The sequence below is a fragment of the Salvelinus namaycush genome, chromosome 19 (genome assembly GCF_016432855.1).
Source record: "Salvelinus namaycush isolate Seneca chromosome 19, SaNama_1.0, whole genome shotgun sequence".
In the NCBI taxonomy this organism is placed as follows: domain Eukaryota; kingdom Metazoa; phylum Chordata; class Actinopteri; order Salmoniformes; family Salmonidae; genus Salvelinus; species Salvelinus namaycush.
This window is the reverse complement of record NC_052325.1, coordinates 1,698,187-1,712,852: the sequence shown is the minus strand read 5'-3', so window position 1 is coordinate 1,712,852 and position 14,666 is coordinate 1,698,187. Positions and strand designations below refer to the sequence as shown.

At 46.4% G+C, this 14,666-nt stretch overlaps 1 protein-coding gene across 1 annotated transcript; it reads left to right on the top strand.

The window, feature by feature from the left end:
* Positions 1 to 1,714: 1,714 nt before the first annotated feature.
* LOC120064515 (keratin-associated protein 12-2-like) lies at positions 1,715 to 8,685 on the top strand. The gene is made up of 2 exons (XM_039015132.1): positions 1,715 to 1,727; positions 7,925 to 8,685. Exons 1-2 carry the CDS (start codon positions 1,715 to 1,717, stop codon positions 8,683 to 8,685), a joined length of 774 nt encoding a protein of 257 aa, XP_038871060.1.
* The last annotated feature ends 5,981 nt before the right edge of the window (positions 8,686 to 14,666 follow it).

Below are 14,666 nucleotides of genomic sequence, written 5' to 3'. Positions count from 1 at the left end.
GTCCCGTTCAACCAAAGCTGGGTTAAAGCTAGATACGTGAGGAGTGAAAAGGGAACTTTGAATCCCACGATTGTGTTGCATCGTGGTTATAGCGTGAAGTAAGGCCTCCGGTCGGTAGGAAGGCGGCAGATGCGCTGCCTACAGGGTCCATGTCCATGTACATAGCCCATCTGTAAATAGCCCACCCAACTACCTCCTCCCCATATTGTTATTTTTTTGCTATTTTGCACCCCCAGTATCTCAACTTGCACATCATCATCTGCACATCTGTCACTCAAGTGTTAATGCTAAATTGTAATTATTTCGCCACTATGGCCTATTTTATTGCCTTACCTCCCTAATCTTACTACATTTGCTCACACTGTATATAGACTTTCTTTATTGTATTATTGACTGTATGTTTGTTTATGTGTACCTCTGTGTTGTTGTTTCTGTCGTACTGCTTTGCTTTATCTTGTCCAGGTCGCAGTTGTAAATGAGAACTTTCTCTCAACTGGCCTACCTGGTTAAATAAAGGTGAAATAAAAATAACTATCCTCTCTACTAGTGGTACCATGCAGGGTCCATGTACTGTCCTCTACTAGTGGTACCATGCAGGGTCCAGGTACTGTCCTCTCTACTAGTGGTACCATGCAGGGTCCATGTACTGTCCTCTCTACTAGTGGTACCATGCAGGGTCCATGTACTGTCCTCTCTACTAGTGGTACCATGCAGGGTCCAGGTACTGTCCTCTCTACTAGTGGTACCATGCAGGGTCCAGGTACTGTCCTCTCTACTAGTGGTACCATGCAGGGTCCATGTACTGTCCTCTACTAGTGGTACCATGCAGGGTCCATGTACTGTCCTCTCTACTAGTGGTACCATGCAGGGTCCATGTACTGTCCTCTACTAGTGGTACCATGCAGGGTCCATGTACTGTCCTCTACTAGTGGTACCATGCAGGGTCCATGTACTGTCCTCTCTACTAGTGGTACCATGCAGGGTCCATGTACTGTCCTCTCTACTAGTGGTACCATGCAGGGTCCATGTACTGTCCTCTCTACTAGTGGTACCATGCAGGGTCCAGGTACTGTCCTCTCTACTAGTGGTACCATGCAGGGTCCATGTACTGTCCTCTCTACTAGTGGTACCATGCAGGGTCCATGTACTGTCCTCTCTACTAGTGGTACCATGCAGGGTCCATGTACTGTCCTCTCTACTAGTGGTACCATGCAGGGTCCATGTACTGTCCTCTCTACTAGTGGTACCATGCAGGGTCCAGGTACTGTCCTCTCTACTAGTGGTACCATGCAGGGTCCATGTACTGTCCTCTCTACTAGTGGTACCATGCAGGGTCCATGTACTGTCCTCTCTACTAGTGGTACCATGCAGGGTCCATGTACTGTCCTCTCTACTAGTGGTACCATGCAGGGTCCATGTACTGTCCTCTCTACTAGTGGTACCATGCAGGGTCCATGTACTGTCCTCTCTACTAGTGGCACCATGCAGGGTCCATGTACTGTCCTCTCTACTAGTGGTACCATGCAGGGTCCATGTACTGTCCTCTCTACTAGTGGTACCATGCAGGGTCCAGGTACTGTCCTCTCTACTAGTGGTACCATGCAGGGTCCATGTACTGTCCTCTACTAGTGGTACCATGCAGGGTCCATGTACTGTCCTCTCTACTAGTGGTACCATGCAGGGTCCAGGTACTGTCCTCTCTACTAGTGGTACCATGCAGGGTCCAGGTACTGTCCTCTCTACTAGTGGTACCATGTACTATCCTCTCTACTAGTGTATGTGTGAGTAATTGTTCATCAACTCTCAGGGCCAAGATGTTGGATCCTGTCTATACAAGCTGTCCAGTACTGGAAGAGTGAGAAAGAAAGGGGAGATAGATAGAGAAGAGAGAAGAGAGAGAGAGAGAGAGAGAGAGAGAGAGAGAGAGAGAGAGAGAGAGAGTAAACCATGATGATATGATGCCCTGCTGTGATTACTGCTGCTCACACATGGCCAGAGAGGAGGTGGTGTTTGTATGCTGCTCTCGTTCTCTCTCTCTCTCTCTCTCTCTCTCTCTCTCTCTCTCTCTCTCTCTCTCTCTCTCTCTCTCTCTCTCGTTCTCTCTGTCTCTGTCTCTGTCTCTGTCTCTGTCTCTCTCTCTCTCGTTCTCTCTCTCTCTCGCTCTCTCTCTCTCGCTCTCTCTCTCTCGCGCTCTCGTTCTCTCTCTCTCTCTCTCTCTCTCTCTCTCATTAAGACGTTAGTGTAATTTGGGAAATGTTCCGTGACGACATTTCCTGAGTAATATCCCAATGCTTACATTGCATGATGGCTCTCTCCGAAAGGCATAGCTGGGATTTTACTTACATAATCCTACTGATAGATTACTCAGGGAAAGGGGGATACCTAGTCAGTTGTACACACAGTGAGCATCCCAAATGGATCCCCATTCCCTATCAGTCATCTCATAATATCTATTTTCCTTTACAGAGATATTCATATTCCCCAGTAATGTTACTATCAACTGTTCTTTTTTATGTTATATCCAGAATGATAAACCGGGTGGTTCGAGCACTGAACGCTAATTGGCTGACAACCATGGTATATCAGACCGTATACCACGGGTTTGACAAAAAAAAAGTATTTTTACTGCTCTAATTACGTCGGTAACCAGTTTGTAATAGCAATAAGGCACCTCGGGGGGATTGCAGTATACGGCCAAAATACCACAGCTAAGGGCTGTGTTGTAGCTAAGAAAAGCCATTAGCCATGGTATATTGACCTTATACCACACCGCCTTGTGCCGTTTTGCTGAAATATAGATTATGTGTCTGTTTCCCAAACGGCACCCTACATAGTGCCCATAGGGCTCTGGTCAAAAGTAATGTACTATGTAGGGAATAATGTGCCATTTGGATCGCAGCCCTGTGACTAAGAGTTCAGTAGAGTTCAGTAGCAGTGTTAGCATGTATCCTCCTTTAGTAGAGTTCAGTAGCAGTGTTAGCATGTATCCTCCTTCAGTAGAGTTCAGTAGCAGTGTTAGCATGTATCCTCCTTTAGTAGAGTTCAGTAGCAGTGTTAGCATGTATCCTCCTTCAGTAGAGTTCAGTAGCAGTGTTAGCATGTATCCTCCTTCAGTAGAGTTCAGTATCAGTGTTAGCACGTATCCTCCTTCAGTAGAGTTCAGTAGCAGTGTTAGCACGTATTCTCCTTCAGTAGAGTTCAGTAGCAGTGTTAGCATGTATCCTCCTTCAGTAGAGTCCAGTAGCAGTGTTAGCATGTATCCTCCTTTAGTAGAGTTCAGTAGCAGTGTTAGCATGTATCCTCCTTCAGTAGAGTTCAGTAGCAGTGTTAGCATGTATCCTCCTTTAGTAAAGTTCAGTAGCAGTGTTAGCACGTATCCTCCTTCAGTAGAGTTCAGTAGCAGTGTTAGCACGTATCCTCCTTCAGTAGAGTTCAGTAGCAGTGTTAGCACGTATCCTCCTTCAGTAGAGTCCAGTAGCAGTGTTAGCATGTATCCTCCTTCAGTAGAGTTCAGTAGCAGTGTTAGCACGTATCCTCCTTCAGTAGAGTTCAGTAGCAGTGTTAGCACGTATCCTCCTTCAGTAGAGTCCAGTAGGAGTGTTAGCATGTATCCTCCTTCAGTAGAGTTCAGTAGCAGTGTTAGCACGTATCCTCCTTCAGTAGAGTTCAGTAGCAGTGTTAGCACGTATCCTCCTTCAGTAGAGTTCAGTAGCAGTGTTAGCACGTATCCTCCTTCAGTAGAGTTCAGTAGCAGTGTTAGCATGTATCCTCCTTCAGTAGAGTTCAGTAGCAGTGTTAGCACGTATCCTCCTTCAGTAGAGTTCAGTAGCAGTGTTAGCATGTATCCTCCTTCAGTAGAGTTCAGTAGCAGTGTTAGCACGTATCCTCCTTCAGTAGAGTCCAGTAGCAGTGTTAGCATGTATCCTCCTTCAGTAGAGTTCAGTAGCAGTGTTAGCACGTATCCTCCTTCAGTAGAGTCCAGTAGCAGTGTTAGCATGTATCCTCCTTCAGTAGAGTTCAGTAGCAGTGTTAGCATGTATCCTCCTTCAGTAGAGTTCAGTAGCAGTGTTAGCACGTATCCTCCTTCAGTAGAGTTCAGTAGCAGTGTTAGCATGTATCCTCCTTCAGTAGAGTTCAGTAGCAGTGTTAGCACGTATCCTCCTTCAGTAGAGTCCAGTAGCAGTGTTAGCATGTATCCTCCTTCAGTAGAGTTCAGTAGCAGTGTTAGCATGTATCCTCCTTCAGTAGAGTTCAGTAGCAGTGTTAGCACGTATCCTCCTTCAGTAGAGTTCAGTAGCAGTGTTAGCATGTATCCTCCTTCAGTAGAGTTCAGTAGCAGTGTTAGCATGTATCCTCCTTCAGTAGAGTTCAGTAGCAGTGTTAGCACGTATCCTCCGTTAGCAGAGTGAGGATCCAGTAATGTACAGGGACAGAGTCAAATGTTCCCACAAAAAAAAAAACAGAAGGTCTTCCCACTGCAGAGCAGCGTGGCGATGTAGAGCTCGATTTGTGTTGATAGCCCAGCTCATGCTTTATAAATATTTACTGCTATAAAAGACATGCTGTGCTCTCTGCCTTGCCTGCTTATTCCTACACTGTCTGAATCCCTAATAGCTCCTACATAGGGAGCAGGGTGCCATTTGGAATGCTCTCTCTGTAACGAACAGAAGGAAGGAGCAGTTCTGGAAGACATACAGTCAGATCCATCAGGAAGTCAGATCCATTGGGTCAGGAAGATATACAGTCAGATCCATCAGGAAGTCAGATCCATCAGGTCAGGAAGATATACAGTCAGATCCATCAGGTCAGGAAGACATACAGCCAGATCCATCAGGTCAGGAAGACATACAGTCAGATCCATCAGGTCAGGAAGATATACAGCCAGATCCATCAGGTCAGGAAGATATACAGCCAGATCCATCAGGAAGTCAAATCCATCAGGTCAGGAAGATATACAGTCAGATCCATCAGGTCAGGAAGATATACAGCCAGATCCATCAGGTCAGACAGACATACAGTCAGATCCATCAGGTCAGGAAGACATACAGTCAGATCCATCAGGTCAGGAAGATATACAGCCAGATCCATCAGGTCAGACAGACATACAGTCAGATCCATCAGGTCAGGAAGACATACAGTCAGATCCATCAGGTCAGACAGACATACAGTCAGATCCATCAGGTCAGGAAGACATACAGTCAGACCCATCAGGTCAGGAAGACATACAGTCAGATCCATCAGGTCAGGAAGATATACAGCCAGATCCATCAGGTCAGACAGACATACAGTCAGATCCATCAGGTCAGGAAGACATACAGTCAGATCCATCAGGTCAGGAAGACATACAGTCAGATCCATCAGGTCAGGAAGATATACAGCCAGATCCATCAGGTCAGACAGACATACAGTCAGATCCATCAGGTCAGGAAGACATACAGTCAGATCCATCAGGTCAGACAGACATACAGTCAGATCCATCAGGTCAGGAAGACATACAGTCAGATCCATCAGGTCAGGAAGACATACAGTCAGATCCATCAGGTCAGACAGACATACAGTCAGATCCATCAGGAAGTCAGATCCATCAGGTCAGGAAGACATACAGTCAGATCCATCAGGTCAGGAAGACATACAGTCAGATCCATCAGGTCAGGAAGACATACAGTCAGATCCATCAGGTCAGACAGACATACAGTCAGATCCATCAGGAAGTCAGATCCATCAGGTCAGGAAGACATACAGTCAGATCCATCAGGTCAGGAAGACATACAGTCAGATCCATCAGGTCAGGAAGACATACAGTCAGATCCATCAGGTCAGACAGACATACAGTCAGATCCATCAGGTCAGACAGACATACAGTCAGATCCATCAGGTCAGGAAGACATACAGTCAGATCCATCAGGACAGGAAGACATACAGTCAGATCCATCAGGTCAGACAGACATACAGTCAGATCCATCAGGTCAGGAAGACATACAGTCAGATCCATCAGGTCAGACAGACATACAGTCAGATCCATCAGGTCAGACAGACATACAGTCAGATCCATCAGGTCAGACAGACATACAGTCAGATCCATCAGGTCAGACAGACATACAGTCAGATCCATCGGGTCAGACAGACATACAGTCAGATCCATCGGGTCAGACAGACATACAGTCAGATCCATCGGGTCAGGAAGACATACAGTCAGATCCATCAGGTCAGACAGACATACAGTCAGATCCATCAGGTCAGACAGACATACAGTCAGATCCATCAGGTCAGGAAGACATACAGTCAGATCCATCAGGTCAGACAGACATACAGTCAGATCCATCAGGTCAGGAAGACATACAGTCAGATCCATCAGGTCAGACAGACATACAGTCAGATCCATCAGGTCAGACAGACATACAGTCAGATCCATCGGGTCAGGAAGACATACAGTCAGACCCATCATTATTGCACCCTTGATAAGAGCAAAGAAGACTATAAAATAAAGACTACATACGCTCAGCTATATTTTATGCTCAATACAATTGGAAAATTAGATTATTGTATAATGATACAATTGCTCAGATAAAGAGATTTTGTTCAACATGTAATTAACGAACAGAAAAGAGTCACAATTATTTGGCATCCCTGTTTTCAATACTCCGGCACCCTCCCCTTGCAAGGATTTTGTTTTTATTTCACCTTCATTTAACCAGGTAGGCCAGTTGAGAACAAGTTCTCATTTACAACTGCGACCTGGCCAAGATAAAGCAAAGCAGTACGACACAAACAACAACACAGAGTTACAAATGAAATGAACAAACATACAGTGTGTGCAACTGAGGTAGGATAAGGGAGGTAAGGCAATAAAAAAGGCCCATAGTGGCAAAATAATTACAATATAGTAATTAACCACTGGAGTGGTAGATGTGCAGATGATGAGGTTAACTGGTGTGCGTGGCCAGAGAGCTCTATTTGTATATCATCTGACCATAGCACTGGTTCCAATCAAAGTGCAAATGCCGTTTATCAATCTCCAGGCGGTGCAATCTCCAGGCGGTACAAACTCCAGGCGGTGCAATCTCCAGGCGGTGCAAACTCCAGGCGGTGCAATCTCCAGGCGGTGCAAACTCCAGGTGGTGCAAACTCCAGGCGGTGCAATCTCCAGGCGGTGCAAACTCCAGGCGGTGCAAACTCCAGGCGGTGCAAACTCCAGGCGGTACAAACTCCAGGCGGTGCAATCTCCAGGCGGTGCAAACTCCAGGCGGTGCAAACTCCAGGCGGTGCAATCTCCAGGCGGTGCAAACTCCAGGCGGTGCAAACTCCAGGCGGTGCAAACTCCAGGCGGTGCAATCTCCAGGCGGTGCAAACTCCAGGCGGTGCAAACTCCAGGCGGTGCAATCTCCAGGCGGTGCAAACTCCAGGCGGTGCAAACTCCAGGCGGTGCAAACTCCAGGCGGAGCTCCTTGGCCAGTCACACCAGTGGTGGGTTTGGGGTTGAAAAACAGAAGCATATGCAGAAAAGTGCCTCATACCTACTGTAAAATATGGTGGTGGACCTTTGAAGCTTTGGGTCTATTTTGCTTCCACTGGTCCTGGGGCCTTTGTTAAGGTCAACAGCATTAAGAATTTTACCCAGTACCAAGACCTTTTAGCCAAAAACCTAGTTTTCTCTGCCAGGAGGTTCGCAAGTCGATCTTCCATCAAGACAATAACTCCAAGCACGAATGAAAATACACAAAGGAATGTATAATTGACCACTAAATCAACATTATGCTAAAGTCATCTCAGTCTCCAGACTTGAATTCCACTGAAAACCTGTTGGTTTGAATTGAAGAGGTCAGTCCATATGAGCAGACAGGATATCATAATACTAATAATAATAATGATAATAATAATAAATAATGTAACACATTTCTATAGCGCTTTTCATAACAATCTAAAGACTACTGTCTCACCCGGTCCTCCCTCACTCTGTCCTGTCTCACCCTGTCCTGTCTCACCCTGTCCTCCCTCACTCTGTCCTGTCTCACCCTGTCCTGGCTCACCCTGTCCTGCCTCACCCTGTCCTGTCTCACCCTGTCCTGCCTCACCCTGTCCTGCCTCACCCTGTCCTGCCTCACCCTGTCCTGCCTCGCCCTGTCCTGCCTCACCCTGTCCTGCCTCACCCTGTCCTGCCTCACCCTGTCCTGCCTCACACTGTCCTGCCTCACCCTGTCCTGTCTCACACTGTCCTGCCTCACCCTGTCCTGGCTCACCCTGTTCTGGCTCACTCTGTCCTGTCTCACTCTGTCCTGTCTCACCCTGTCCTGCCTCACCCTGTCCTGCCTCACACTGTCCTGCCTCACCCTGTCCTGTCTCACACTGTCCTGCCTCACCCTGTCCTGTCTCACCCTGTCCTGGCTCACCCTGTCCTGTCTCACCCTGTCCTGCCTCACCCTGTCCTGCCTCACCCTGTCCTGCCTCACCCTGTCCTGCCTCACCCTGTCCTGCCTCACCCTGTCCTGTCTCACACTGTCCTGCCTCACCCTGTCCTGCCTCACCCTGTCCTGCCTCACACTGTCCTGCCTCACCCTGTCCTGTCTCACACTGTCCTGCCTCACCCTGTCCTGCCTCACCCTGTCCTGCCTCACCCTGTTCTGGCTCACCCTGTCCTGTCTGAGACATACAGATAGCCCACCTGAGACATACAGAAAGCCCACCTGAGACATACAGATAGCCACCTGAGACACACATTTAGCCCACCTGAGACATACAGATAGCCCACCTGAGACATAGAGATAGCCCACCTGAAACACACAGATAGCCTACAGGAGACATACAGATAGCCCACCTGAAACATACAGATAGCCTACCTGAGACACACAGATAGCCCACCTGAAACATACAGATGGCCTACCTGAGACACACAAATAGCCCACCTGAGACATACAGATAGACTACCTGAGACATACAAATAGCCCACCTGAGACATACAGATAGCCCACCTGACACACACAGATAGACTACCTGAGACATATAGATAACCCACCTGAGACATACAGATAGCCACCTGAGACATACAGATAGCCACCTGAGACATACAGATAGCCTACCTGAGTCACCTGAGACATACAGATAGCCTACCTGAGTCACCTGAGACATACAGATAACTACCTGAGTCACATGAGACACACAGATAACTACCTGAGTCACATGAGACACACAGATAACTACCTGAGTCACCTGAGACATACAGATAACTACCTGAGTCACCTGAGACATACAGATAACTACCTGAGTCACATGAGACACACAGATAACTACCTGAGTCACATGAGACACACAGATAACTACCTGAGTCACATGAGACACACAGATAACTACCTGAGTCACATGAGACACACAGATTACTACCTGAGTCACATGAGACACACAGATAACCTACCTGAGTCACCTGAGACATACAGATAACTACCTGAGTCACCTGAGACATACAGATAACTACCTGAGTCACATGAGACACACAGATAACTACCTGAGACACACAGATAACTACCTGAGACACCTGAGACACACAGATAACTACCTGAGTCACATGAGACACACAGATAACTACCTGAGTCACATGAGACACACAGATAACTACCTGAGTCACATGAGACACACAGATTACTACCTGAGTCACATGAGACACACAGATTACTACCTGAGTCACATGAGACACACAGATAACTACCTGAGTCACATGAGACACACAGATAACTACCTGAGTCACATGAGACACACAGATAACTCCCTGAGACACCTGAGACACACAGATAACTACCTGAGTCACATGAGACACACAGATAACTACCTGAGTCACATGAGACACACAGATAACTACCTGAGACACCTGAGACACACAGATAACTACCTGAGACACCTGAGACACACAGATAACTACCTGCGTCACATGAGACACACAGATAACTACCTGAGTCACATGAGACACACAGATAACTACCTGAGTCACATGAGACACACAGATTACTACCTGAGTCACATGAGACACACAGATAACTACCTGAGTCACATGAGACACACAGATAACTACCTGAGTCACATGAGAAACACAGATAACTACCTGAGTCACATGAGACACACAGATAACTACCTGAGTCACATGAGACACACAGATAACTACCTGAGTCACATGAGACACACAGATAACTACCTGAGTCACATGAGACACACAGATAACTACCTGAGTCACATGAGACACACAGATAACTACCTGAGTCACATGAGACACACAGATAACTACCTGAGTCACATGAGACACACAGATAACTCCCTGAGACACCTGAGACACACAGATAACTACCTGAGTCACATGAGACACACAGATAACTACCTGAGACACCTGAGACACACAGATAACTACCTGAGACACCTGAGTCACACAGATAACTACCTGCGTCACATGAGACACACAGATAACTACCTGAGACACCTGAGACACACAGATAACTACCTGAGACACCTGAGACACACATAAGAGCAAACACAACGCGTTCTCAAACAATTCAATACATAACTCCAATTGTGTCCACTGTCCTGTACAAAACATGCCTATCTCAGCAGCGGTTCACGAGAGCATGACTGTGATTCTCCATTAAGCCATAATTAATTATTAATTCTATTCAATATGGAAATATTAAAACTTGTGTGTGTGGGCGCTGTTCCTCTCTGAGTCTATTCTAGTGGAGTCTGCAGAAGAAGAGTTTGTTCATCCTTCATAGGAGGGCTGAGAGGCAACTAGGCTACAGTGACAAAACATCAATATTTGAAATCAACCAAATGAATCCTTGGAGGGTAAAAAGCGGATCGTTTTTTTTTCTTCTTTTTTTCCCATCGTTAACTGTATTCAGATGAATAAATTAGAATGACAATGCCTGTCAGGGTTCCTGATCCCTTTAAAAGCAGCTGTAGGTCTCAAATGGCACCCTATTCCCTATGTAGTGCACTACTTTTGAGGGCTCTGGTCACACACAAAACATGCACTCTGTAGGGAACAGGGTGGCATTGGAAACCCCAAGCCTGCTAATAGATGAATCAGTGGTGGCGGGCTAATGTTCGGGATGGTGATGGGGCCTAGCGTGCTTCACTCAGAAGCCCCTAAGTCCCATAAGCACGGTGACTGTGGGCCCTGCATGTGGTGCCAAGAATAGGTTACACCAACCTCCTCACTTCCCTTCTGGTGGAGCCTAACCCTAGTAGGTTACACCAACCTCCTCACTTCCCTTCTGGTGGAGCCTAACCCTAATAGGTTACACCAACCTCCTCACTTCCCTTCTGGTGGAGCCTAACCCTAGTAGGTTACACCAACCTCCTCACTTCCCTTCTGGTGGAAACACATATTTGAACTATTACCATGAAGGTGACCTGTTTCTCTTTATTCTCTCTCTCCTTCTCTCTCTCTTCTTCTTCTGTTATTCTCTCTCCTTCTCTCTCTCTTCTTCTTCTGTTGTTCCCTCTCTTCTTTCCTCATCCTCTCTCTCTCTCTTCATCCCTCCTTCCTACCCATCCACTTCTCCAGGCTCTGTATCTGCACATGGTCTGGAGCTACAAAGAGTAATTGTATGATAATATCGAACTTTGTCCCGACTGTTGAAGTTTGCAATGACAGCTTCTGTACAGAAAATAAAACAGAAATACTTTATTTACATAAGTATTCAGACCTTTACTATGAGACTCAAATTGAGCTCAGGTGCATTCTGTTTCCATTGATCATCCTTGAGATGTTTCTACAACTTGATTGGAGTCCACCTGTGGTAAATTCAATTGATTGGCCATGATTTGGAAAAGCACACACATGTCTATATAAGGTCCCACAGTTGACAGAGCATATCAGAGCAAAAACCAAGCCATGAGGTTGAAGGAATTGTCCGTAGAGCTCCGAGACAGGATTGTGTCGAGGCATAGATCTGGGGAAGGGTTCCAAATAATGTACGCAGCATGGAAGGTCCCGAACTTCTTAAATGAAAGAAGTATAGAACCACCAAGACTCTTCCTAGAGCTAGCCGCCCGGCCAAACTAAACAATCAGGGGAGAAGGGCCTTGGTCAGGGAGGTGACCAGGAACCCTATGGTCACTCTGACAGAGCTCCAGAGTTCCTCTGTGGAGATGTCCATCCAGAAGGACAACCATCTCTGCAGCACTCCACCAATTAGGCCTTTATGGTAGAGTGGCCAGACGGAAGCCACTCCTCACTAAAAGGCACACAACAGCCCGCTTGGAGTTTGCCAAAAGGCACCTAAAGGACTCTCAGACCATGAGAAACAAGATTATCTGGTCTGATGAAACCAAGATTGAACTCTTTGGCCCGAATGTCAAGCATCATGTCTAGAGAAAACAGGCACCATCCCTACGGTGAAGCATGGTGGAGGCACCATCCCTACGGTGAAGCATGGTGGTGGAAGCATCCTGCTGCGGGGATGTTTTTCAGCGACAGGGACTGGGAGACTAGTCAGGATGAAAGCAAAGATGAACCGGAGCAAAGTACAGAGAGATCCTTGATGAAAACCTGCTCTAGAGCGGTCAGGGCTTCAGACTTGAGCAAAGGTTCACCTTCCAACAGGACAATGACCCAAAGCACACAGCCAAGACAATGCAGGAGTGGCTTTGGGACAAGTTTATGAATGTCCTTGAATGGCCCAGCCAGAGCCCGGACTTGAACCCGATCGGACATCTCTGGAGAGACCTGTGCAGCAACGCTCCTCATCCAACCTGACTGATTTTGAGAGGATCTGCAGAGAAGAATGGGAGATTTTTTTCCCAAATACAAGTGTGCCAAGCTTGTACCTTCATACCCCAGGAGACTCAAGGATGTAATCGCTGCCAAAGGTGCTTCAACAAAGTACTGAGTAAAGGGTCTGAATACTTATGTAGATGTGATATTTCAGTTTCTTTTTTTATATATATTTCTAAAAACCTGCTTTTGCCTTGTCATTATGGAGTATTGTGTGTAGATTGATGAGGGGAAAAACTATTTAATACATTTTAGAGCTATACACGAACAAAATGTGGAAAAGTCAAGGGTTCTGAATACGTTCCGAAGGCATTGTATGTCCCAAATACTGTACGTCACCTGACTCCAGAGATGAACACATCGTTGTAACTGCTAAAGGTAGGTGACGTTGTGAGGAAGCATCATTATAAAATATTAAAAAGTGGAAACGTAGCTACAAAACTTGAGAGTCATAACCACACTGTTGACAGATGACTGAAAATCCAATAAGACAACCCCTCTTGCATAATTTAACCAAATTACTCTTAACATAAACGTCCTCCTGGAGGTCAAGAGAGACTCAGGAGGTGGCTGATGAGCTATTAAACCAGCTCTCTCTCTCATGGTGGTAGAGGAGCTGATACGCCGCATGCAAAACAGACATGTAAAATCTCCATTAACTCTATTAACATTCATTAAAGTGTGGAACGCTGCCTAATCAAGCAGAGCTGCGGGGAGCGTTTGCTCCAGGAACCCTTCGGTTACGTGCCAAATGGAAACCTATTCCCTACACAGAGCCCTTGTTTTGACCAAAGCCCTATAGGCCCTATGGACACGATGTCGTTTGGGACACAGGAACATAGTCTATTCACTACATAGAGCCCTATAGGCCGTGGTCAATAGTAGTGCTATTTGCTCCAGGAACCAAGTGTTCCTTTCATCAACAGTCTGAGGGAACCAGAAGCAACAAAGAGGAAAAGTACTATTTGCATAAGTGGTGTGGGGGCTGTGCTTTGGCAAAGTGGGTGGGGTTATATCCTGCCTGTTTGGCCTGTCCGATGTTATCGTCGGAAGGGCCACAGTGTCTCCCGAGCCCTAGGACGATGCCTCAGGACTACCTGGCCTGATGACTCCTTGCTGTCCCCAGTCCACCTGGTCGTGCTGCTGCTCCAGTTTCAACTGTTCTGCCTGCGGCTATGGAACCCTGACCTGTTCACCGGACGTGCTACCTGTCCCAGACCTGCTGTTGTCAACTCTCTAGAGACAGCAGGAGCGGTAGAGACACTGAATGATCAGCTATGAAAACCAACTGACATTTACTCCTGAGGTGCTGACTTGTTGCACCCTCTACAACCACTGTGATTATTATTATCTGACCCTGCTGGTCATCTATGAACATTTGAACATCTTGGCCATGTTCTGTTATAATCTCCACCTGGCACAGCCAGAAGAGGACTGGCCACCCCTCAGAGCCTGGATCCTCTCTAGGTTTCTTCCTAGGTTCCTACCTTTCTAGGGAGTTTTTCCTAGCCACCGTGCTTCTACACCTGCATTGCTTGCTGTTTGGGGTTTTAGGCTGGGTTTCTGTACAGCACTTTGAGATATCAGCTGATGTAAGAAGGGCTTTATAAATACATTTGATTTGACCTGAGCTCAATTTCGAATCTCATAGCAAAGGCTCTGAATACTTCTGTAAATAAAGTATTTATGTTTTTTATTTTTAATTAATTAGCTAAATTTAAAAAAATACAACTGTTTTTGCTTCATCATTTTGGGGTATTGTGTGTATATTGCTGAGGATTTGTGTTTATTTAATACATTTTAGAATAAGGACGTAACATAAGTAATTGTGGAAAAAAAGTCAAGGGGTCTGACATTTTTCTGAACTGAACTATTTCTGAACTGAACTGAACTATTTCTGCACTGTGCCTTC